General features: G+C 35.8%; 1 protein-coding gene across 18 annotated transcripts in view; it reads left to right on the plus strand.

Annotated features, from left to right (window-relative positions):
* Ccdc91 (coiled-coil domain containing 91) overlaps positions 1-21,120 on the plus strand; it is a 388,627-nt gene that overhangs the window by 195,616 nt on the left and 171,891 nt on the right. For all 18 annotated transcript variants that reach the window (XM_013149338.3, XM_023563788.2, XM_013149335.3 and 15 more), the window contains one exon: positions 12,600-12,707. In XM_013149338.3, coding sequence (XP_013004792.1) covers positions 12,600-12,707 — 108 coding nt within the window. The remainder of the gene's footprint in view (positions 1-12,599; positions 12,708-21,120) is intronic.

Consider the following 21,120-nt stretch of genomic DNA (forward strand, 5'->3'; position numbering starts at 1 on the left):
AGCTCTTTAAAAAATTCCAAAGAAGAAACTTTAAATAAATAAAAGTTTATTAGTTGTTTCATGAGACAAGAACACATATTTTTCCTTAGTAATTTTTTATCTTAGTATTTTAAATGTACTTCAAATATTGTAGGTTCCTTTTTTAGATTACTATTTGTGACTGACACAAAATTGAGCATTTTGTCATTATAGGTCTCCTTTAACCCAGATGTTGATTGATTACAGAATTCTTATTATAATAAAATTTAGGCTACTTTATTATTACTGTCTTTTTAGATCATTACATCCATAACTAATAGTCTTTTCTCATTTACTTACTTGAGGCTAGACGTGTTCCTGTGGGGTTGAAAGTTGATTTGACTCTTCATGTGATTTCAGCTTATTCAGCAAGGCTTCTATCTCTAATAATCATGTTGGCAGAATAATTACTTAGTTGTCTGTAAAGAATACATTTTGTATCTATTCTAATCAGTGTAATATATCGACTGTACAGCCCTTAAACTTTTCAATTTTTTCAACTGAATTACAGATTGTTATCTGTATATTTAGCTACTTTGAATTTTACTTAACTTATTTAGACTAGAGAAAAACATTGATTTATGTTATAGATTTACTTATTTATTGGCCAATAATATTCCAGTTAGTGATAGGCCATACACACTAGCTATAAGCAGAAGAGAAAATAAAGTATAGTCAACCTTGTTTTGCTCAGTAAAATTTCTGGTTTCTAGTGAGGGTATGCATGAATAAATATGTTTAAAGATGATGGCCCCTAAGTATATGTTCTTAAATTTCCCGCCCATTTGAAGAGTTATAATCAGTGGTAATATTAGTTACTTATCGTTAGGACAAAATACTCAACACCTAAAAATTAAAGGAGGAAAGATTTATTTCAGCTCACAGGCTGTTGAGGTTTCAGTTCATAGTCTGCTCACTGGAACGCAGTGTACATGGCAGAGGGACACTGCAGAGAAGAAACAGCTCTTGGCATGACAGGCAGGAAGCAGTGAGCCTTTCTGCCTTCTTTCCCTTTTTATTCCACCCAGAATACAGACCTTTTGATGGTGCTTCCGCTCCCTCCTAGCATGGAGCTTCTGTCTGCAGTAAATCTATCATCCACATGCAGAACTGTGCTAAACTAGTCTGTGGACTGATCCAGTATCTCACACTCACGATTCAGTCATCTCCACAGAGCACCATCTAGGAGCACATGAGGCTTTAGGGAAACAGCAAGATAGGAGTTACAACCATGGCTCAATTTATTATTTATTCTGAACTGTAAAACACAGACTCTGTGAAAGGAAAGTAGAGATATCACAGTCAACAATGGGATTCTAATTAGTAACTCAGTGTGAAAATAGATTACTGAATTGATTTTAATCTCCACATTCTGAGTAATAAGATCTATATATTCTCAGTATGTTAGAATATTAATTTTAGCAGGATAAATTATTAAGTAATATAAGGTACAGATGCCAATTAAACTATCTTTATGTTGACATGGTGGCATATATATGCCACACAAAATTCAAATGCTATGAAAATGTATATAACATAAATTTTGCTCTCAACATTCTCTGAGTGTCAATCTCCTTTCCCCCTAAATTATCATGCTAAATGTGGGATAATGTGCTTAGAGTCGCCACATCCTCATTCATAGTAAATGGATTGTCAAGTTTGTTTATAGCATAAGAAAGGAATTCTCTTTGAAGAATAATCCACTTGAGTTTGATTTAGTCTATTTTAGATAAAGCACCTGTGTTAGTATCTTAACAAGAAATCTATGTAGCCTCTGAAAATAATTTTTTGGTAATTAGTCCATTGTAAAACCCAGTCTGGGGTAGGATGAAGTCAGCAATCTTACTTTATGCCATTGTATAATGGTGAACTACTTCAGTGCTGGACAGTGACAGTTCACTCGTTTGATAACTGTCCCTTTATTGGTGGTTTCTTCTTAACCCCCATGAAGCTAAATATGTAAGAAGGTTGGCCCTATAGGGCACCTCTGACATCCACTTCTGGGTATGGATTTTCTGTGACTCTTTGGTACCCAAATCAATGAATTTGAAGTATTTTTGGTATCACTCTTAATGCTGTCTCTACTATGCTGTACAAGTGATAACTTATAACTGGAAGAAAACCTAGAGATCTATCTTACAATTTTATCATCCAAGTGCATAAACCTTTTTCATTGTGAATAAATGAAGGAATAAATGCAAAAATAGTGTGTTTAGTGTTTCATAAAATTGAATTAAGTCCTACCTGTCTCTGTTAATACGTATGGCTTTTCAGTGTTAGGGAAAAATTCTTTGCTACTGCTTGACCACCTATATTTAATGAATGGATCTGCATTAATTAGAAGGAAACTGTTTATTTTAATGGTTTTAATCTAGTAACTGAAAAAACAATCATGAACACCATCTTGAATTCACAAAGCATGAATTCCATGTATCATAAAGAATGAGAAATCCTAAGTCTCAAAAGTCAGCAAATAGAACTTTGTATTTCAATGTGTCATCAGTAATGTAAAGACTCAAATTAACTGTCATAGTTTGACAGAATTCTTTCATCATTGGTAGGAAAGAAACGAATTCTCCACACTTATTTGGTGAGGAATCTGAGACACTAAAAATCATAGTAGCTTGTTCCAAATATATAAACAGAAGAGGAATTTTAAATAAAAGCCAGGTCACTCAAAGCTTGATATTTGGTTCTAACAAAATATAATACCTCCTTGGAAAGTTTATATGTGCTTAATACTTAAGCCAAACATTTCTGACGTCTAGCTGTCTTTCTTTCTTTGTTCTGTCACGTTTTAGTATCTAAAATGAAAAGCATAGACCTTCAGAGTAAAATACCCAGGTGTTCGATTTAATGATGCATAAGATTATGAAAAGGGTATTCTAGTCAGAATTCTTTTTCTTTTAAACTGAAATTGTAGCTCTGATTCAGATCACAAGGAGCAGTGCTGTGGCATCTGAAGGAGAGGCCAGTCCATGTGGCAGCTTTTCAGAAGGTTGAAGTATCTGGAAGACAGACATGCAAAGTTTCTATGCTGTACTTAATTTTAGAAACTTCTTAATTTTAATGTATTATCCATTGAACAAAAGAAATTTTCACTGGAAGCCTTTTGTGGTGTTTGAGGTAATGACTTTTCTGTTACTAGAATCCCTTAACAACAAGGCCAACAGGAATGATTCCCTCTATCCTGAAGATTTTCTTATCCAAAGGAAGAAAGACTGTGTGTGCTTCACAGTCTTCAAAGCACTTTATAGCATGGCAAGACAATACTGAATTTCTATGTTTAGATCCACACTGATAAATTAACATTTTTCCTTTTGAATTGTATAGTTAAAATACTGTTACTCAAATACATGAGGATCACTGCAATTCCAAATGCTGGAGATATGTGATGATAGATTTTCAGCAGCTTCTCCATGACCTTGCTGTTTTTTTGTTTCCTTTTGTAAATCAAACAGAAATGGAGAATTTTGTTTACTGGTTGGTTAATCCAATTTCCCCAAAATTTTAGGTACTATTTTCTTTACTGATTTCTAGGAGACACACAACCAAGTCTATTGCCATTACTCCTCAGACAGTATTGACTCCTAGGAAGCACGCATACTTGTTTTCCGCAAGGCTGTGCCCATGGCTCTGGATACTGCCCAAAAGATGCCAGGCTGGGAAGTAGTAGGTCACAAGATTGACTGTGAGTCTGGAGTTAGAGCTGAGTAAATAAAAGCCTTAAATGCAGATTGAACTCTTTGCTCCACAGAATTATATTACTTTGTCCCTTTTTACATTGTACTTTTATAAAGACATAGAAAAATTTCAGCTAGTTCTTCTAAGGTGTAAAGTTTTCCTTCTCACTGAGGATTACTACATTACTCTTTATAGCATTAAAAAAAATCTGTGCATGATTCATTGAGTGTAATTTCCAAATTTATGTAAAGCAGATTTTAAAAATCAGTGCTACAATTCCTTCCTATAAATTGCCTATTGGTGGAGAAAGTTTTGGTGATTTTTTAAATGTTTTTGTTTTGTTTTATTTTTTTTTTTTAATCTTGAGTCTTGCTTGGAGCCTTTTAAAAATATGCCAGTGTAACAGGCTGAACTGCCAACTGGACTGGCTCCAGGGCCATCCAAGGGTTAGTAAAGTGCTCTGGTATCTCTCTAGAGTTGATCATGCACACTCTTATGTCTCTGGGGTCAGTTAGGCCCTCTCAGGTGTCTGGATGAGTCATGGAGTCCTGCAATGCATGCTATGCTAGTCCTTTATATTCTCCTCTCAGGTGTTGTTCTCATGTCTGCTTCTAACCTGTCAGGAGCTGTGCAACTTTCCTCAGGCACATCCTTCCACCATGACATTTCTGCCTTATTTGATACCTCTAAAACCATAGAAATAAACCCTTCTCCTCTGAATATTATAAATTATTTGGTCCCAGCTAACTAGTACAGTCAGATTATAGAAACTTCCTTGCTCACAGCATTTTAATGATATCTTGTAGCAATTATAAGAAACTACTTTTTTATAGTCCTACATGACCTTGTAACTCAACCTAGTTTTCCATACTTCAATTCATTTTTCAGATACAGAGTCGAGCATGATTATAGGATCCTGTGATGAGGAATTTGGTTTGTCTAAGAAATAACAGGAAGCCTATTGTGACTGTTGTGGTGATATTCCCCGGTTCATATGATATATGTTGGCCTTTTATTTAGTGCCTTACCCTCTATGAATTTCATTCTTGTTTTTTTTAATTTTATTTAAGGAGAAAAAGAAAAAAAAAGCAGAGAAAGGGTACAAGTTATACAGATTTACAGAAAAAAATAAACAGTAGGAAATCACTAGTTAATGGATTACATATTGTCATCTTAGAAATAATTGTTCAAGTTACAAAATTAAAGCTTATAAAGTGGACATTCCAACAGTGAGACTGCAAACAATTCTGTTCAATGATCCAACAAAACTCAGTAATATCATTATTTATCTTATACACTTAAATATACATGCAGTTATATCGTTTAGAGCACTTTCTTTTCTTCCCTTTGTACAATGACAATTACACATTTTGGGTTTTGTTGCTCCCACAGTTCTTATTACTTTTTTGGAAGAGAGTAGAACCAAATGTGACATAACAGAACAGAGTCTGTCAAATCAAAAGGGTGGACATAATAGATAATGTAAAAGCATAATACAAGGTGATCAACAATGGTTACCATAATGACTCCTGCTATCTCTAATAGAATTGCCTATATCATCATTTATAATAAAATTGAACAAAACAGTAAAGAACGAAACCAACAAAACCAAAACATTGGAGACATTATAGGTCTTCAAAAGTAGATAATAGTCAACCAGAATGGGCGTCATAATGAATCCAACTATCTTGACACCTGTTGCCTAAACTTTCGAACCTAGTACTATCAAGCAAAACAGAATAGAGGAACATCAGTCAAAACAAGATGGTGAGAGCAATACAGGGCTTTAAATCAAGATAATGGAAAGTCAAAGTGGGTTACCATAATATATCCTGCTATTTTTTATTTATTTTTCCCTTAATTGAAAGGATAAAAATAAAAAAGTAAATAAAATGGAGATTGAGATAAAAGAGGGCATAACAGCAGAACAGCACAGATCAAAACATAACCATTTAAGCAAAATAGTATTTCACCACAAGATAATCCTGACATAAAAGTAGTTACCATATTGTCTCTTTCCTTGAAATCTTTCTGTATAACTTCGTATACTGTAGCATCAAATATATCAAAACAATGTAAAACCATTTAAGAGAATGACAGTATTACAGGGTATTTAGAATCAACTAACAGATAATGAACTATGGTTTCTGTATAATCTCCTTGTCTATAAAAGTTTTTGCTTATACTTTCATATAATAAAATCTAACAAGATACAACCTGTTTAGACCAATGGAGACAGAAGAACAAAAGCTTTATGAGACTTCAAAACAAAATGATACTAAATCAGTATTACCTATTAAGACGTGATTTTCTCCAAAATAGCTGTTCCTATCATCCAATCTTCTCTGCCACCTTTCTGTTGAGCTATTTTTCTGTCATTAGTTGTCAGTTTGTCTTCTTCATTTTGTTTTCTGGTCCATTCATTGTGGCCTCTCTGCCACTATTTCTGGATTCTTCGTATTTTTCTTTTTTAGAATATCCTGCAGTATTCTCTGTAGAGTTGGATTGGTGGTTGCATGTACCCCTAGTTCCTCTTTATCCTGCAAGCACCTTGTTTTTCCATCAGTTTCCAGGATAGTTGTGCGGGATATATCAATCTTGGCTGGAGATTATTATCTTTCAAAGCTTGAATTATTTCCCCCCCACACTTTTCGTGATTTGATGGTTTGTGCGGAGAAGTCTGCTGTAATTCTGATGGGTGTTCCCTTGTAAGTGATCTGTTTCTTGTCTCTTACAGCTTTTAATATTCTGTTCTTGTATTGGATTTCTGGAATTTTAATTATTATATGCCTGGGTGTTGCTCTGTTTGGGTTGTAGGTGGCTGGGGTCCTGTATGCTTCATACAACTGAGTATCTTTACCTTTTGCTAAATTAGGAAAATTCTCCTGGATTATTTCTGTGAGTAGCTTTTGTAGTTCATTTGTTTCCCTACTTCTTCTTTTATGTTCTTAATTCTTAAGTTATAGATCCTCTTATCATCTTCTAGCCTTTGTATTATTGCTGTTTGTTTCTTTGTTATTTTTAAGAAGTTTTTCATTTCATGCTCCCATATTACAAATCTGACCTCTAGTTCAGATAATCTGTCCTATAGTTTCTTTCAAGCTGTTATGCCAGTTTTTGATAGAGTTTTTAGTTTCCTGATAATCTCTTTGAACCTGCTTCACATATTCTACGTGTTCTCTGTTTTCTCCATTAAACAATTCTCCCCTCTTTTTCTGTTCTTCCATTCCGCCACCTGATTTTTCTTGGGTGGTACTTAGCATTTCTCTAACTATTCTGCTTATGTCTAGCTTCAGGTCATTAATAACTTCATTCCTGAACTTGTCTATGAGGCTCTGTAGATAGCGCTTTATATCTATTGGTGCTGTGTCTGCTATTGCCTCTTTCTCAGGACTGGGGGCCAAGGAGCCTTTCTTGTTGCTGCCTTTTCCCATATTCTTTGTTCCTTATATATGCAAGCATATGTAGCAGGCCCAGCTTCCTTCCCTGTTGGCCACAGTCTGATTGAATTGCGCCGGCTAGGTGTTCCCGCCCACCGCAGTGCACGAGGAAGTTGCAGAACAGGCAGCCTATGCGGTGCCCGCCCCTCCAGGTCAGTCTACCTTCAGGCTCTGGGACCTGGGTTGTGGTAGCCTACTGGCTCTCAGCCAGCAGTGTCACGTAGGCTAGGTACTGCTAACCAATCCTGCTTGAGAGGGGGATACATGACTGAAGTCACTGCAGCGCCCTGTTCCCGCAAGTCTGCCCGGTCCCAGAATGTCCTCTGTTGTGGTCTCCTAGACCATGGAAGAGTCCCCGTTTCTCTCACTCACCGAAGGTCAATGCACAGCTCCCCACCTGTCCTCCTTTCAACTCCGTTCACCAATTCCTGTTCTCAGAGCTTTCACGCATCTCTCTCCCTTCCGAGACAATGTAGATGCAGCAGCGGCTGCGGGAAACCCAAATCAGGGCTTCCAATGGCGCGGGCTTCCACACTGAGACTTTTCTGTTACTGTTATAGCACCAGGATTGCATTCCCAGTGGGTTTCTCTCAGCCCAGTTCGTTCTTGGGTCAGCAGGGCATATCTCCTCTTGCTTATGATTCCTTACTCCGCACCATTCCTGATTCCTAAGCTGGGTCTTTTAGAGAGCCTCCGTAGCTGCTGCTATCTGTCCACCATGTTCCCCGAGTCCCTCATTCTTGTTTTAGGACTTTTGTTTTGTCCTTTGATGGAGAAACACTCTCTCCTCCAGTGTTGATATCTGGCTATATTTTTCCTCACATCAATAGCAGTTAGATAGATATCTTCAGGAAATCTTTTTGACTACACTCTGAAAAATTTATCCTTTGCTCTTAACTTTTCATTTCTTTTCATTTCCTTTGTAGTCTGTAGCATCAATGATGATTTTTCTTGACCTACTTATCTATGCTTTTCTTCCTTGCCCATCCCACACTTACCCTTATACCAAAGCCAGAGAAAGACCCAACCAAAAAAGAGAATTACAGGCCAGTATCTCTAATGAACATAGATGGAAAAATCCTCGGTGAGTTACTAGCAAGCAATGCAGCAAATCATCAAGATTATATAATGTGACCAAGTGGGATTCATCCCAAGAATCCAGGGATGGTTCCACATATGCAAATCAATAATTGTAATATACCATATTGACAGAATCAAAGATTAAAAATCACATAATTATCTCAAGAAATTCACAAAACGCATTTGACAAAGTCCATCACTCGTTCATGATAAAAACCCTATAGAAAATGAGATAAGATGGTCTTTGTCTCAATCTGATAAAAAGCCATCAATGTCAAACCAATAGCCAACATTATACTAAATGGGCAAAACTGAAACCATTTACTCTAAAGTCAGGAACAAGAAAAGGATGTTATCACCTTTATCACTACTCCTATTCAATACAGTGGTGGAAATACTCATCAGTGCAATTAGAAAAGAGAAAAAAAGAGAAATTAAAGGAATAAGGACAGAAAAGGAAGAAGTTAACTTATCATCATCCACATATAACATGATCAGAGGACTCCAAAAACTATACTAAAAGACTTTTGGATTTAATAACCAAATTCAGTAGTATAGTTGAAAACAAAGTCATCACTTAAAAAATCAATAGCATTCCTGTATACAAACAAGAAATTCACAGAGAAATTAGGGAAACCACATCCTTCACAGCAGCATTCAAAAAAATGAATTACTTAGGAATCAATCTAACAAAGGAAGTTAAGGATCTTTATATTGAAAATTACAGTACTCTGAAAAAGGAGATCAAACAGAATATCAAAAATTGGAAAGATATCCTTGCTCATGGAAAGTACCATTATGCAAATGGCCATGCTCCCATAATTGTTACACAGACAATGTATTTCCAATCAAAATATCATTAGCATACCTCACAGAACTAGAGAAAATATCCCTACAACTTATTTGGAACCAGAAGAGACCTAAAATAGCAAAGGCATTTCTGGGCAATGAAGACATGGCAAGAGACATTACAACCCCTGACTTGAAATTGTACTATAAAGTTACTGTGATATAATCAGCATGGTACTGGCAAAAAAAAAAAGACCTAAAGATCAGTGGAACAGAGTATAAGATGCAGACACAACTACAAACACACTTATCATTGTGAAATGGGCCACACATCTTCACTTGAACAGAGATAGCCTCTATAATAAATGGTGCTGAAAAAATTGGCTGTCCAACATGCCAAAGACTTAATACCACACCCATATCTGTCACCATGCTGCTAAAGTAAAAATTGATCAAGGTTCTAAATACTAAAACAGAAACACTAAATCTGCTGAAAGACAAAGTAGTTAAAAATCTTGAAGACAGGTATAGGCAGAGAGTTCATGAACAAAACTCACAGAAATACTTGAAAGAATCAGTGACTGGGATCTCATTAAAAAGCTTTTGCACATTAAAAGTAATCACCAATGTAGTATCAAGGCAACCTACAAAATGGGAATATATGTCAGCCAACTATCCCTTAATCAAAGGACTTATATCTACAACATATAAAGAACTGGAAAACAGACACCCCAAAATTCAAAGACCTAATTCAAAAATGAGCATTTAAGATGAAGATGTACTTCTCAGATGAAGAAATACAAACAACAAATAAATATATGAAAAAATGTTTAATAGCATTGTTTGTTTGAGAGATACAACTGAAAACAGCACTGAGATTCCATCTCATTCCAGAAAGAATGGCCATGATAAAAAAAATCAACCAATAACCAATGATGTTTGGGTTGTGTGGAAAATGGATCCCTTCTCCACTGTTGGTGGGAGTGTAATAGACTGATGCAACCATTGTGGAAATCAGAGTGGAGATTGCTTAAAATGTAGAATTACAGGTTCTATTCTACCCAGCTATTCTCCTTCTGGGTATCATCCCAGAATTCAGAACATCATACCATGGTGATATATGTGCACCATATTTATAGAAGCATGGTTTGTAATAGCTAGACCTTGGAAACCCAAATGCCCATCAACCAAAGAATGAGTGAAAAAGATGTGATATTGTTGTAATCAGGGGTTGCAAGGAGAACAATTACATATAGACCACAGAATTTATATTATTTTATGACGGTCACCCAGAGTTAAGTACAAGAAAGTGCAGGAAATCTTTCCACAACATTAAAGACTTAGAAAATCTAGATGAGGGCCTGGATCCCACATCAATGTCCTGCATGAGTCCAGCTGAAGACCTAGAGCCCATGACAGTGCCTCCCACAAGTCCAACTGGAGGCCTAGAGCCCATACAACAACTCATGCAAGTCTGTTTTAAGGATCTGTACTAGGAAGGCCCAAAGGTCAGCGATGGAAGCTAGAAAGTCTTTGCCAGCAGGGTGAAGGATCTGTATCAGTAGATTGAGGGTCCTACACTGGAGCCAAGAAGCAATGCTCAAAATAAGAACCAAAGCTCCCCTAAAAGTACCACAGCCATCCTCAGAGACGAGGTCCCAAGCTCCCCGAACAATGAGAACAGTTGAGTACATGTCAGGAAGCCAGTGTGACAAGGTTCTCCTGGAGATAAACAGCATGCATCTTCCCCACCAGAGCCAGAAAGTGATGCTTTTATAGGTAAATGGATGCAACTTAAGAACATACTCATAGGTGAAGTAAACTATACTTGCATGTGTAAATATATTGTCTCCATAGTGTGAGAATCTGAAATAGTAAATAAGATCCAAAATGTACAATAGATATTTGGAAATTAGAAGACACTGTTCAAAAAGAAATAGAAACTGGGATGGAAGAAAGGAGAAAAGAAGAGAAAAAAAATAATTATAAATATGTATATGCATATACAAGATAGTTAAGATAGTTATACTAATAATTTGTATTCGTTGAAAAAAATTTGTGCTTATACTATTTGATCATTTTCTCATGCTTGCATCTTGTAATATGAGCAGCTACTTTAAAGATAGGAATATGCAATGTATTAACCATTGTTACTCTCCTACCATCTTGTTTTTAAATTTTGTGTTGTTTTTATTCTTTTTTTACCTTTGAAGTAAAAAAAAAAAATTGAGGGCTAAGAAAGTCCCTTATATTTTGATTAAATATCAAACAAGGCTTTATTTTCCTTTACAAATTTACCAATAATTCTGCAGCTTTTAGAGGTGACTATAGCATTATCAGTCTTCTGTTGCAAAAGAGCGTTGATTATCTAAAAAACTGAGACTTATTCATTATTTTAAAAATATTTTTCTTTTTTCATTTTATGTCTATTTAGCATCCTGATGCATGCTATTTCTAACTGAATTAGTCTATTTTCAAAACAGATTGACATTTGGCTTATTTTTCGTGGTTAATATGCAGATGGTCTGTTTTCTATAACACATGTCTGTTTCAACTTACTGTTCTGATTTTGAGTGGTTTATTAGCCACAGACATCTAAAATTAGAATATTTGCTAAAGCGTTCATATACACACATATACAATCTGTCCACAACATTAAAGACCTAGAAAATCTAGATGAGGGCCTGGATCCCACAGCATACACACACACACACACACACACACACATATTTGAATGCATACTTTAGGATGATTTAGAATTCATAAATGCCATGTAAGGCCATGTTAGTATTCCATAAATACAGCCTCAAAGATGAAAAGAAAGATGATTATGATATTCTAAACATCTTCAATAAGTAAGTAAGCGTGTCAGACATCTTCAAATGCTGATCTGATTTTCTTTAGAATAGAGATACCTTCTTTGTATTTAACTTAACTTCCAGCCTGTGTGCCATCCAATTAAGTTTGTCCATTCCTGAGATTCTGACTTACACCTTTTCACATTAAGAAGTGAACTTCCTGGCTGGGGGCAGTTGCTTTATGTTTGTAATTGCTCATAGTTTCCATCTGCTTTTACTTGACTTGTGGTCTTGAAGATCATGCTTGGCCCATGGGACACTACAGTGTGCCGAAAGGATGTGGAGTTTTGTCAGCCAGTGAAATATGTCTGGCTTTTTTTCCCTTCCTTTCCATTTTTTTTTCTTCAGCAGCTTTCATTTGCTTCTCATCCTGTGTGGTCTTTACTGAACTAAATTTATATTTAGCAGAACTACTCTATCATATTTCATGACTTGGCCTTTTTGAAAGAGAAGGTGTGTGAAAGGAGTATCTGAGTAAAAAATTTGAATTATTTGGCAATAAAGAATGATAAAACTGAAAACTTAAAGTAGTGATATATATCTATATATCTATATATCTGGCACTATATAATATATATATAATGTATAATGACTTCACTATTTATAAATGTATAGTCTGTATGGGAGAAGGTCTCATATTTCAGATATGTACAACTGTCAAAAAACTCATGGCAGCTCTAGACTCCCAAGTTTTGTCTGTGGTACAACTGATCTTCCTGTTTGTTTCTAGGCATTACTGCAGTCTTCAGTCAAGCAGCAAGTAGAAGCTATTGAAAAGCAGTACATTTCTGCCATTGAGAAGCAAGCACACAAGTGTGAGGAGCTGCTCAATGCGCAGGTAATAAATGTGCACACCCATTGTGCATTTATACTTTTCCTCTAACTCCTCTCCCCTGATAGCTGTACCACTGTTTATTTGGTTTTATACCATTTACTTTACTTCATGTATTTTGGAGAAAAAAGATATGCGTATTTAAGCTCAGGGCTTAAATTTTATGATAGGCCCAAAATAGTAGTAAAGTCTTAAAGCAAGTGAGTTTTTTTCAAATTAATGATTGTTTACATGTTAGTTTCTGGGTTTTAATAATATTCACCTAAATAGCTTTCAGTGACTTACAATAACATTTGGTAACATTTTATTTTAAATGATATACCAGAATTTTAAAATGTGCTTGAGTTACAGTTTGTTTCAGACATTAGCATCTATTTGCATTTTTTTTTTGTTTTTGTTTAATGTCTTAAGAGTTTTAAATGATTAACTACTTTACTTGCAAGGGAGTTGTGGTAGTATCATAAGGAGTTCCTTGCAGTGTTTTTCAATAATAAAAACATAAGTGGTGAAACATAGTCAACTTTATTTAAATGGTATATTTTTTAAAATGGTGAGAAAATTAACTACAATTTAGTAGACAAAATCAAGTGAATTTAAATGGAGATTTATAAATATGCTGCCTCATTCTCAAGATGATCAGTTCTATTAAGTATTTTTTAGTGCTCATTAAATTGCTTGGAAGAAGGAAGTTGATAAATATGATGTAACAATTATGCTATTTTGGGTGACAAGCTGGTTGTAAGGGTGTGATGTGTATGACTTTATAAATGAAGAATATAAATCACAGAATTAAGATTATAAAACGAACTTTAAAACAGCATGAGACACATATTACCACAGTAAGATGGGTTATGCCATCTGGCTGCAAGCAGTAAAGTTTATATTTTATTCATGCTACGTTTAAATTGAGTGTTGTCTTGGGTTTCTGTTTCATGTCCTTATCCTGGAAACTATCCTGAGAGTGTATTTGCTGGGTGGACTATATTACCTGTTATCATTAAACACTAAAATTAAGTCCTGTTGCATTTTTCATCAGCAGTTAAATAATGTGGCTGGGAATTGACATTTCCAATTCCACTTCTCTATGTATGTGATTCCACCTAATCATAACGGCTCCAGATAGTGCAAGCTTATGGAAGCTGAAGGAAGACAGCCAGAAGTATTTGGTGAACAGCACTAATATACCACACAGTCTCTATTTCACAGTCATATTTATATACCCTGCCACTATAGGAAAAAATCTGAACCTCCCATCCTGAGATGATCTCAAACTCAAAAGTCCAGGACCTCTGTTTGATAGGAGAGGCTGACTTATTGTCATGGTTTATGTTTGTGTCCCCCAGGCCTCATGAGTTTAAATTGTGCATTTTTTATTCATTCATTGTATAGTGCTTGGATTGATGGTGTTAGTGCTACACCCACATAGGGGTGGAGCCAGGATGTGATGTAATGGCAGGAAGGTGTGTCTTGCTCTTTGCCGGTTTCGGTTTTGCTGTTTTCAGCCGCCATGAACTGCAGCCCAGCCATGCCCGCCTGCCTTGGAGCCAACTGAGTGTGGACTGAAACCTCCAAAAACTGTAAGAAATAAACTTTTCCTTTCCCAACTTGGGCTTCAGGTATTTTGTCTCAGCAACAAGTAAAAAGTAACTAAGACAGAAATTTGGCACCGAGAGTGGGGTCGTTCGCTGTGACTATACCTGGCCATGTTTTTCAAGAGGCTTTGGAAATGGCTTGTGGGCGGAGTTTGGAAAGGTTTGAACATGTCGCCTGGATGCATAGAGCTGGAGCAGCTTAGGCTGTTCTGTAGAGGAGATTCTGGTCAGAGTTCAGGAGACCAGAAGGCTGATGATAGAAAGCCTCATGGTAAAGACCAGGCTTGGGAGGTTTCTGCTGGGAAGGACTGCATTGGTCATTGGAATCCACATGATGGGTGTTAAGGCTTGGTAGAAACTTTGTCTGCATTTTGCTCCTGCCCAGAGACTCTGCCTGAGACTGAGACAAAGGGCAATGGACTGATTAATCTTGAAAAAGAAATTAAAAAGCAATCGAACATTGAGGCTGTGGCATGGCTATTGTTAGGGGCTTTCAGCCAGCTTTATGTTTCAAATCAGAAGCAAAGAGCCCAGCAGGATAATGTACAATGCTGTGAGTTTGGCCCGAAGGAAGATTCCAGGAAAGGTGTGGATTGTAAAGACAGAGTTGAGATTTTGATTCCTGAGGAGAAACAGAGAGATAAGAAAGATGGCCCCGGGGCATCTCAGGAAGCAGGTCCCCACCCTGTGCAGCCTCACAGCAAAGATGAAAAATTTGCTCAGAGGAAAAAGCTACAGAGTGCCATGCTCCAGAATGGCGACAAAGGCCAAGTCAGGTTCCAGAATGGCGACAGAGTCCACATGAGTTTCCAGAATGGCGGCAATACAGAGAAGCTTTTCATCACAATCAGGTAAACAGAGCCCTGTGATCCAGGCAACTGATCCCTACAGCCAAGAGAGAGAAAAGCCTGGCTACTGCTTCAGCTAGCATAAAACCTTGACGGCATCCACAAGGTGCTGATTTTAGGTGCAAGGAAAATGCAAAAATTCTGAGGGTAAGACGGCTTCCACCTCGATTGCAAAGGGCCTGGCAGGCCAAACAGTGTGCCCCTGAGAGAGCAATTTGTGAAGATGTAAGGATGAAGGCGAGGGTGCATTGGAGACCCCAGAAGTTTGGAAAAGCCAGGAATGTGGATGATCCAAGGGAAGCTGCAAAAAGCAAGCAGAGAAGATTTAAGAGAAAAGCTGCAGGAACTGAAATCACTGGTAGTGCCCTTGGGGTGGAATCACCCAAGGCTTTTGGAGCTTGCAACCAGATTGCTTCTGATGCTGAGCATAGAACTCTAGGACTTAATGTTTGTCCTGCTGGATGTTGGACTTGCTTTGTTTCCAATGCTTTATATTCCCGTTTGTAACTTTTGGAATGGTAATGTTTATCTTGTGCCTTTGCATTTCAGAAATGTTTAACCCTGTTTCATTTGTACAGGGACTAATAGTTAACAGTTTGCCATAGATCTTCGAGGAGACTTGGGACTTGGACTTTTTAGCAATGCTGAAGCTGTTAGGACTTTGGCAACTCTTGGAGGTGTACTAAATGTCTTTTGTATAAAGGATGTATGTGAGTCCTGGAGTCCAGGGGTGGAATGTCATGGTTTATGTTTGTGTCCCCCAGGCCTCATGAGTTTAAATTGTGCATTTTTTATTCGCTCATTGTATAGTGCTTGGATTGATGGTGTCAGTGCTCCACCCACATAGGGGTGGAGCCAGGATGTGATGTAATGGCAGGAAGAAGGTGTGTCTTGCTCTTTGCCGGTTCTGGTTTTGCTGTTTGCAGCTGCCATGAACTGCAGCCCAGCCATGCCCACCTGTCTTGGAGCCAACTGAGTGTGGACTGAAACCTCCAAAAACTGTAAAAAATAAACTTTTCCTTTCCCAACTTGGGCTTCAGGCATTTTGTCTCAGCAACAAGTAAAAAGTAACTAAGACACTTAAGTAGTTTTTACATGAGCAGGTTCAGATATTTGGCCCCTTTTTACTGGAAGCATTAAAAACTAAAGTACATTGCTTACATTCAACATGGTAATATAAACAGTGATGAAACAAAGGTTGGCCGTAAACACTCCCAGTAGGAAAAGTAAGAAATTGAAATTCATAGGTAATCTTTAATGCGTGATTGATCATGATTCCCTTTTCAGGGATTTGGGACAGTCTTTACTATATTGTTTCTTGTGGGTTTTTCTTTTTTAAGTTGCTGTATTTGCTACATTTAGTATGGATATTGACAATGATATTTTCAGCCTTCTTAATAATGAAAATTAATGGGCACATAAAAATCAATAAAATTCTTAATATATATTGTGTATTTAAAATAAGCATCAACATTTTCATACCAGCTGTATATTTTCTTAGAGAGCCTGAAAGATATTATCAGACATAAATTTCTGTATAAACTATAATGAAAATATCAGTAGAACTCTACAACAAAATAATTTTCGCTTCAATTGTCATACCCAAGGCAGTCTTCACACATCATGTACATATCTCACACGACAGCACATTTTGCTTACTTTCTTTTCATGTATGGCAGGTCACACTATATATATAGTAAGAACCTCCTAACAAAACAGCAAGACTAGCAAGATGTCAAGTATGTTCTATGTAAAGGCCAGGAAAGAAAAACACACGTACTGTCAGTGTTTGCACTATGTGTGTATGGAACATGCTGTTATCATGTGTGAACACTGAATTAGGAGTGGTAATTGAAGTGAAGATTTTTTTGTGGAGTTCTGTTGGTAATCTTATTGGAGTCCACAGTGGAATTTATTTCTATTGTTATTTTCTAGACTTGGTTCACCAAAAGACAGTTGATGTTGAAAATTTGGATGCTTTTTTATAATGATAAATATTAAAAATTCAAAATAAATTAAGATTCCAAAGGCTGTTTTTGGTAGCAGTACAGGAGAATGGTTCTTCTGGCTGTTTATTTTATTATAGTCAGCTCTGTTTAAGGCATATCCATAGTTTTAGAGAACTGCTTCCTAATTTTATTATAGATAATGTGCTTTCTACCTCATGCTTGTATGCTGTCTGTACCTCTCTCTTTGTCTTTTTAAGACAGGGTCGCACTATGCAGTTCAGGCTGGCCTTGAGCTCACTTTGTAACCCAGGTTGGTCTCGAACTGGCAGATCCTCTTGCCTCAGCCTCCCAAGTGATAGGAATACAGGGTATGCCCCCACACCCAGATCTTCTCTCTTTGATTGAAGATAGCTCTCATAACCTACAAACTGGGAAACAATCTTAGTGAATTGTCCCTCAGACAAAGGACTTCTGTCCAAAGCATATAAGGAATTTAAAAAAAAAATCAGACCCCAAAATTCAAGGATCCAATCCAAAAATGGGCATCTGAGATGAATACACAATTCTCAGATGAAGAAATACAAATGGCAAATAAATACATGAAAAAATGTTCATCATCATTACTCATCATCATTACTCATTAGAGAAATGCAAATTAAAACCATGCTGAGATTCCATCTCACTCCAGAAAGAATGGCCAGAATCAAGAAAACCATCAACAACAAATGCTGGAGAGGCTGTGGGGAAAAAGGAACTCTCCTGCACTGTTGGTGGGAGTGTAGACTGGCGCAACCATTGTGTAGGTCAGTCTGGAGATTTCTCAAAAAGCTGGGATTAGAGGTTTCATTTGTTCCAGCTATTCCACTTGTAGGCATATTCCCAAAAGAATTGAAAACACCATACCACAGTGATAAATGTGCACCCATGTTTATAGCAGCACAATTTGTAACAGCCAGATTTTGGAAATAACCTAAGTGTCCATCAACTGAGGAATGGATAAAAAGATGTGGTATTTTTATACAATGCAATACTACTCAGCTATAAAGAATGATCACATTGAGATATTTATAAATAAATGGACACAGCTTGAGACTATATTCATAAGTGAAATAAATCAAACTCACACATATAAATACTGAACAGTTTCCCTAGTATAAGAAATGGTAAGAATACATAAAAGTATGTGGTCATCATGATTCCTCATTATATTGTTTTGAAGCCTTATAATGTTTTCATTCATTAATTGGAATGGTTTTATTCTGGTTGTTTCATTTTATTGTCTGTGATGATATGAACAGCTATTTTGAAGAAAACAAGACATTATAATAGCTAGTGATCATTTAATATCATCTTGTTTTGAAGTCCCACCAAGCTTTTGTTTTTCTGTCTCCATTGGTTTTATCACGTTGTATCTTATTGGATTTTATTATATTTGATAGTATAAACATAATATTTTATAGACAAGGAGATAATATAGTAACCTTTGTTCATTTTCTGTTAGTTGATTCTGAATGCTCTGTAATACTTTCATTCTCTTGAATGGATTTTACACTGTCTTTTTATGTTTGATACTATAGTATATAAAGGTATACTCAATTATTTCAAGGAAAGAGACACTGTAGTAGCTACTGTTACGTCTGAGTGTCTTTTGGTGAAACACTATGTTACTTAAACTGTTCTGTTCTGACCTGTTTTGTTATGTCCTCTTTTATCTTAAACTTCTTGTTTTTATTTAGTTCTGTGAAGTTTTAAGTCTTTTATTGTTATCTATGTAGACCATCCTATACCTGTGGGAGATAAGGGAAAGATGCTTTTATTTTCCAACAGTATGCCATTTCTTTCTTTTTCTTGTGTTTTACATTAGCCAGGACTTCTGGTATGATGTTAGTAGGCAATAATGAGAAGCAGAATTTTCGCCTTATCCTGATTTTAGTGAAAAAATTGTAGTTTCTTACAAAATACATTAATACCTCTAGATTTTTGTTAGTTTTTTTGTTTTGTTTTGTTTAATAAACTTAGAGAATGACTTCTATATAACTAGTTTACTGAGAGGGTTTTTGTTTTGTTTTGTTTTGTCACAAATGAGTGTTCCATTGTTTCAAATACTTTGTATCTCCTGATAGGATTATGTGATTTTTTTTTATCATCACTAGCTTATTAGTAGATGGGTTGTATTAGTTGATTTTCAGATACTGAACCCCATTTGCATATATGCAATAGATGCCACATTGTCATGGTATATAATCCTTGTTCTGCATTGCTGGATTCAATTTGTTAAGCTTTTGTCAAGGACTTACACGTCTCTGTAAATGAAACAATTAATCTGTGGTTTCTTTCACCATTAATATCTTTGCCTGGTGTTGGTACTGAGTTAATTCTGGCTTCATAAAATGAATTAAGTATTCCTTCTACTTCCATTTTCTGGAAGAGTTTGCAGAGAATTGGTGTGATTATTTCATTAAATGTTAGGATTTCTGGTAAAACCACGTGCCCCTGTTCTCTGGAACATCACTTCACTCTGTTAGGGTGCTGCCCTGAAATACTATAAGCTTGTATTTATAGGTTTCTTTATTTTTTTTTACATTGGTCTGTTTTCTGAGCATAAACATGTTGCATCTTCCCTTTAAATTTTAATGTGTTTTATTTATTTTTCTTACCTCACTGGCTATACTTCTAATGCTGTCACTAATAGACAAGGGTGAAAATGGATAGCTTTTCCTTTCACTTGACCATGTGAAGAAATAATTTAGTTTTTTACTATTCAGTATAATTTTAGCTATATATAGTCTGGTCACAGCTGATTAGTACGTTGAAAATTTTCTGCCTACTACTAGTTTTTGTTCCTGGAATAGATGTAGATATTTTTTCAAACAAATGAATGTGATACACATGCACACTTTTCTGTATTTTCCATATATTTCCTATGTACATACACACACAAACACACACACACATATACACATATGTTTATAATATTTCTTTACTGTGCTGTTAAAATATGTGGAAACTTTGATGATATCTTTGGTCTTCATTTAGATATTAGTATTTGAATCTTTGTGTTTTCTTGATTAGTCTGATAGTGGCTTGTCAGTTTTTTGGAATTTCTTTAAAGAACTAGTTTTTGTTTCCAGTGATTTTCATTTTTTAAATTTCATTTTTTAAATTTTTACTCTACCACTTCTTATTTAACTTCTCATGCTTACATTTCCTTTTGCATTTATTCTAGTATCTTGAAGTGGAGACTTAGGTCACTGATCAAGATCTTTGAATTTAAATGTAGGCATTTAAGAGCTGAGAATTTAGCTCAGCAGCATAAGCACCTGCCTGGCAAGCAAGAGGTTGTGAGTTTAATCCTTGGTACCAAAAATAAATAAATAAATAAATGTAGGCCTTTAGTAATAATAATTGGTCTGTATCTTACCTTATCAGATATAAGGATGTGATGTTTTCATTTCCATTAAAATACAGTATTTTAATTCATCTTTTGATTATTTTCTTTATCTATGGGTCTAGAAATATTTTGTTTAGTTTCCAAGTATTTTTATATTTTCCAGATGTATGTTTTATTTTTTTCAAATTTCATTCTACTCAAAGAACATTCTTCATATGGCTTCAGTATATTTTGATCCTTGTTTTATGGACCAGAGTATGCTTTTGTTTTGGTAAATACTGTCTACTTGAAAAGAGTAGACAGTCTGCTCATTATTGGGGTTTAAAAAATAAATATCATTTAGGTTTTTTGGTTGTCTTGTTCAGCTCTTCTACACTGTTACTGATTTCCTCTGTTTATTGAGCCAGTTTGTAGAGGGACATGTTAAAATATCTGACCATAATTAGGGGTAGAGCTAGTTCTCCATGCTATTTTATCAGGATTTAATCTTTTCTGTGTGTAAAAATTTTGATTTCATGATGTTTGAGAGATAATCTCTCTTCTATATGGAATTTCTAATAGTTTCTGCTAACATTTTTTTCAATATCCTTGATATTCTACAATTTTCCTGTTATGATTTTATATTTTATTTTAGAATTT

This window comes from Cavia porcellus, unplaced genomic scaffold, assembly GCF_034190915.1.
Source record: "Cavia porcellus strain 051 isolate PalLab524CR breed Dunkin Hartley unplaced genomic scaffold, mCavPor4.1 scaffold_8, whole genome shotgun sequence".
Classification (NCBI taxonomy): Eukaryota; Metazoa; Chordata; class Mammalia; order Rodentia; family Caviidae; genus Cavia; species Cavia porcellus.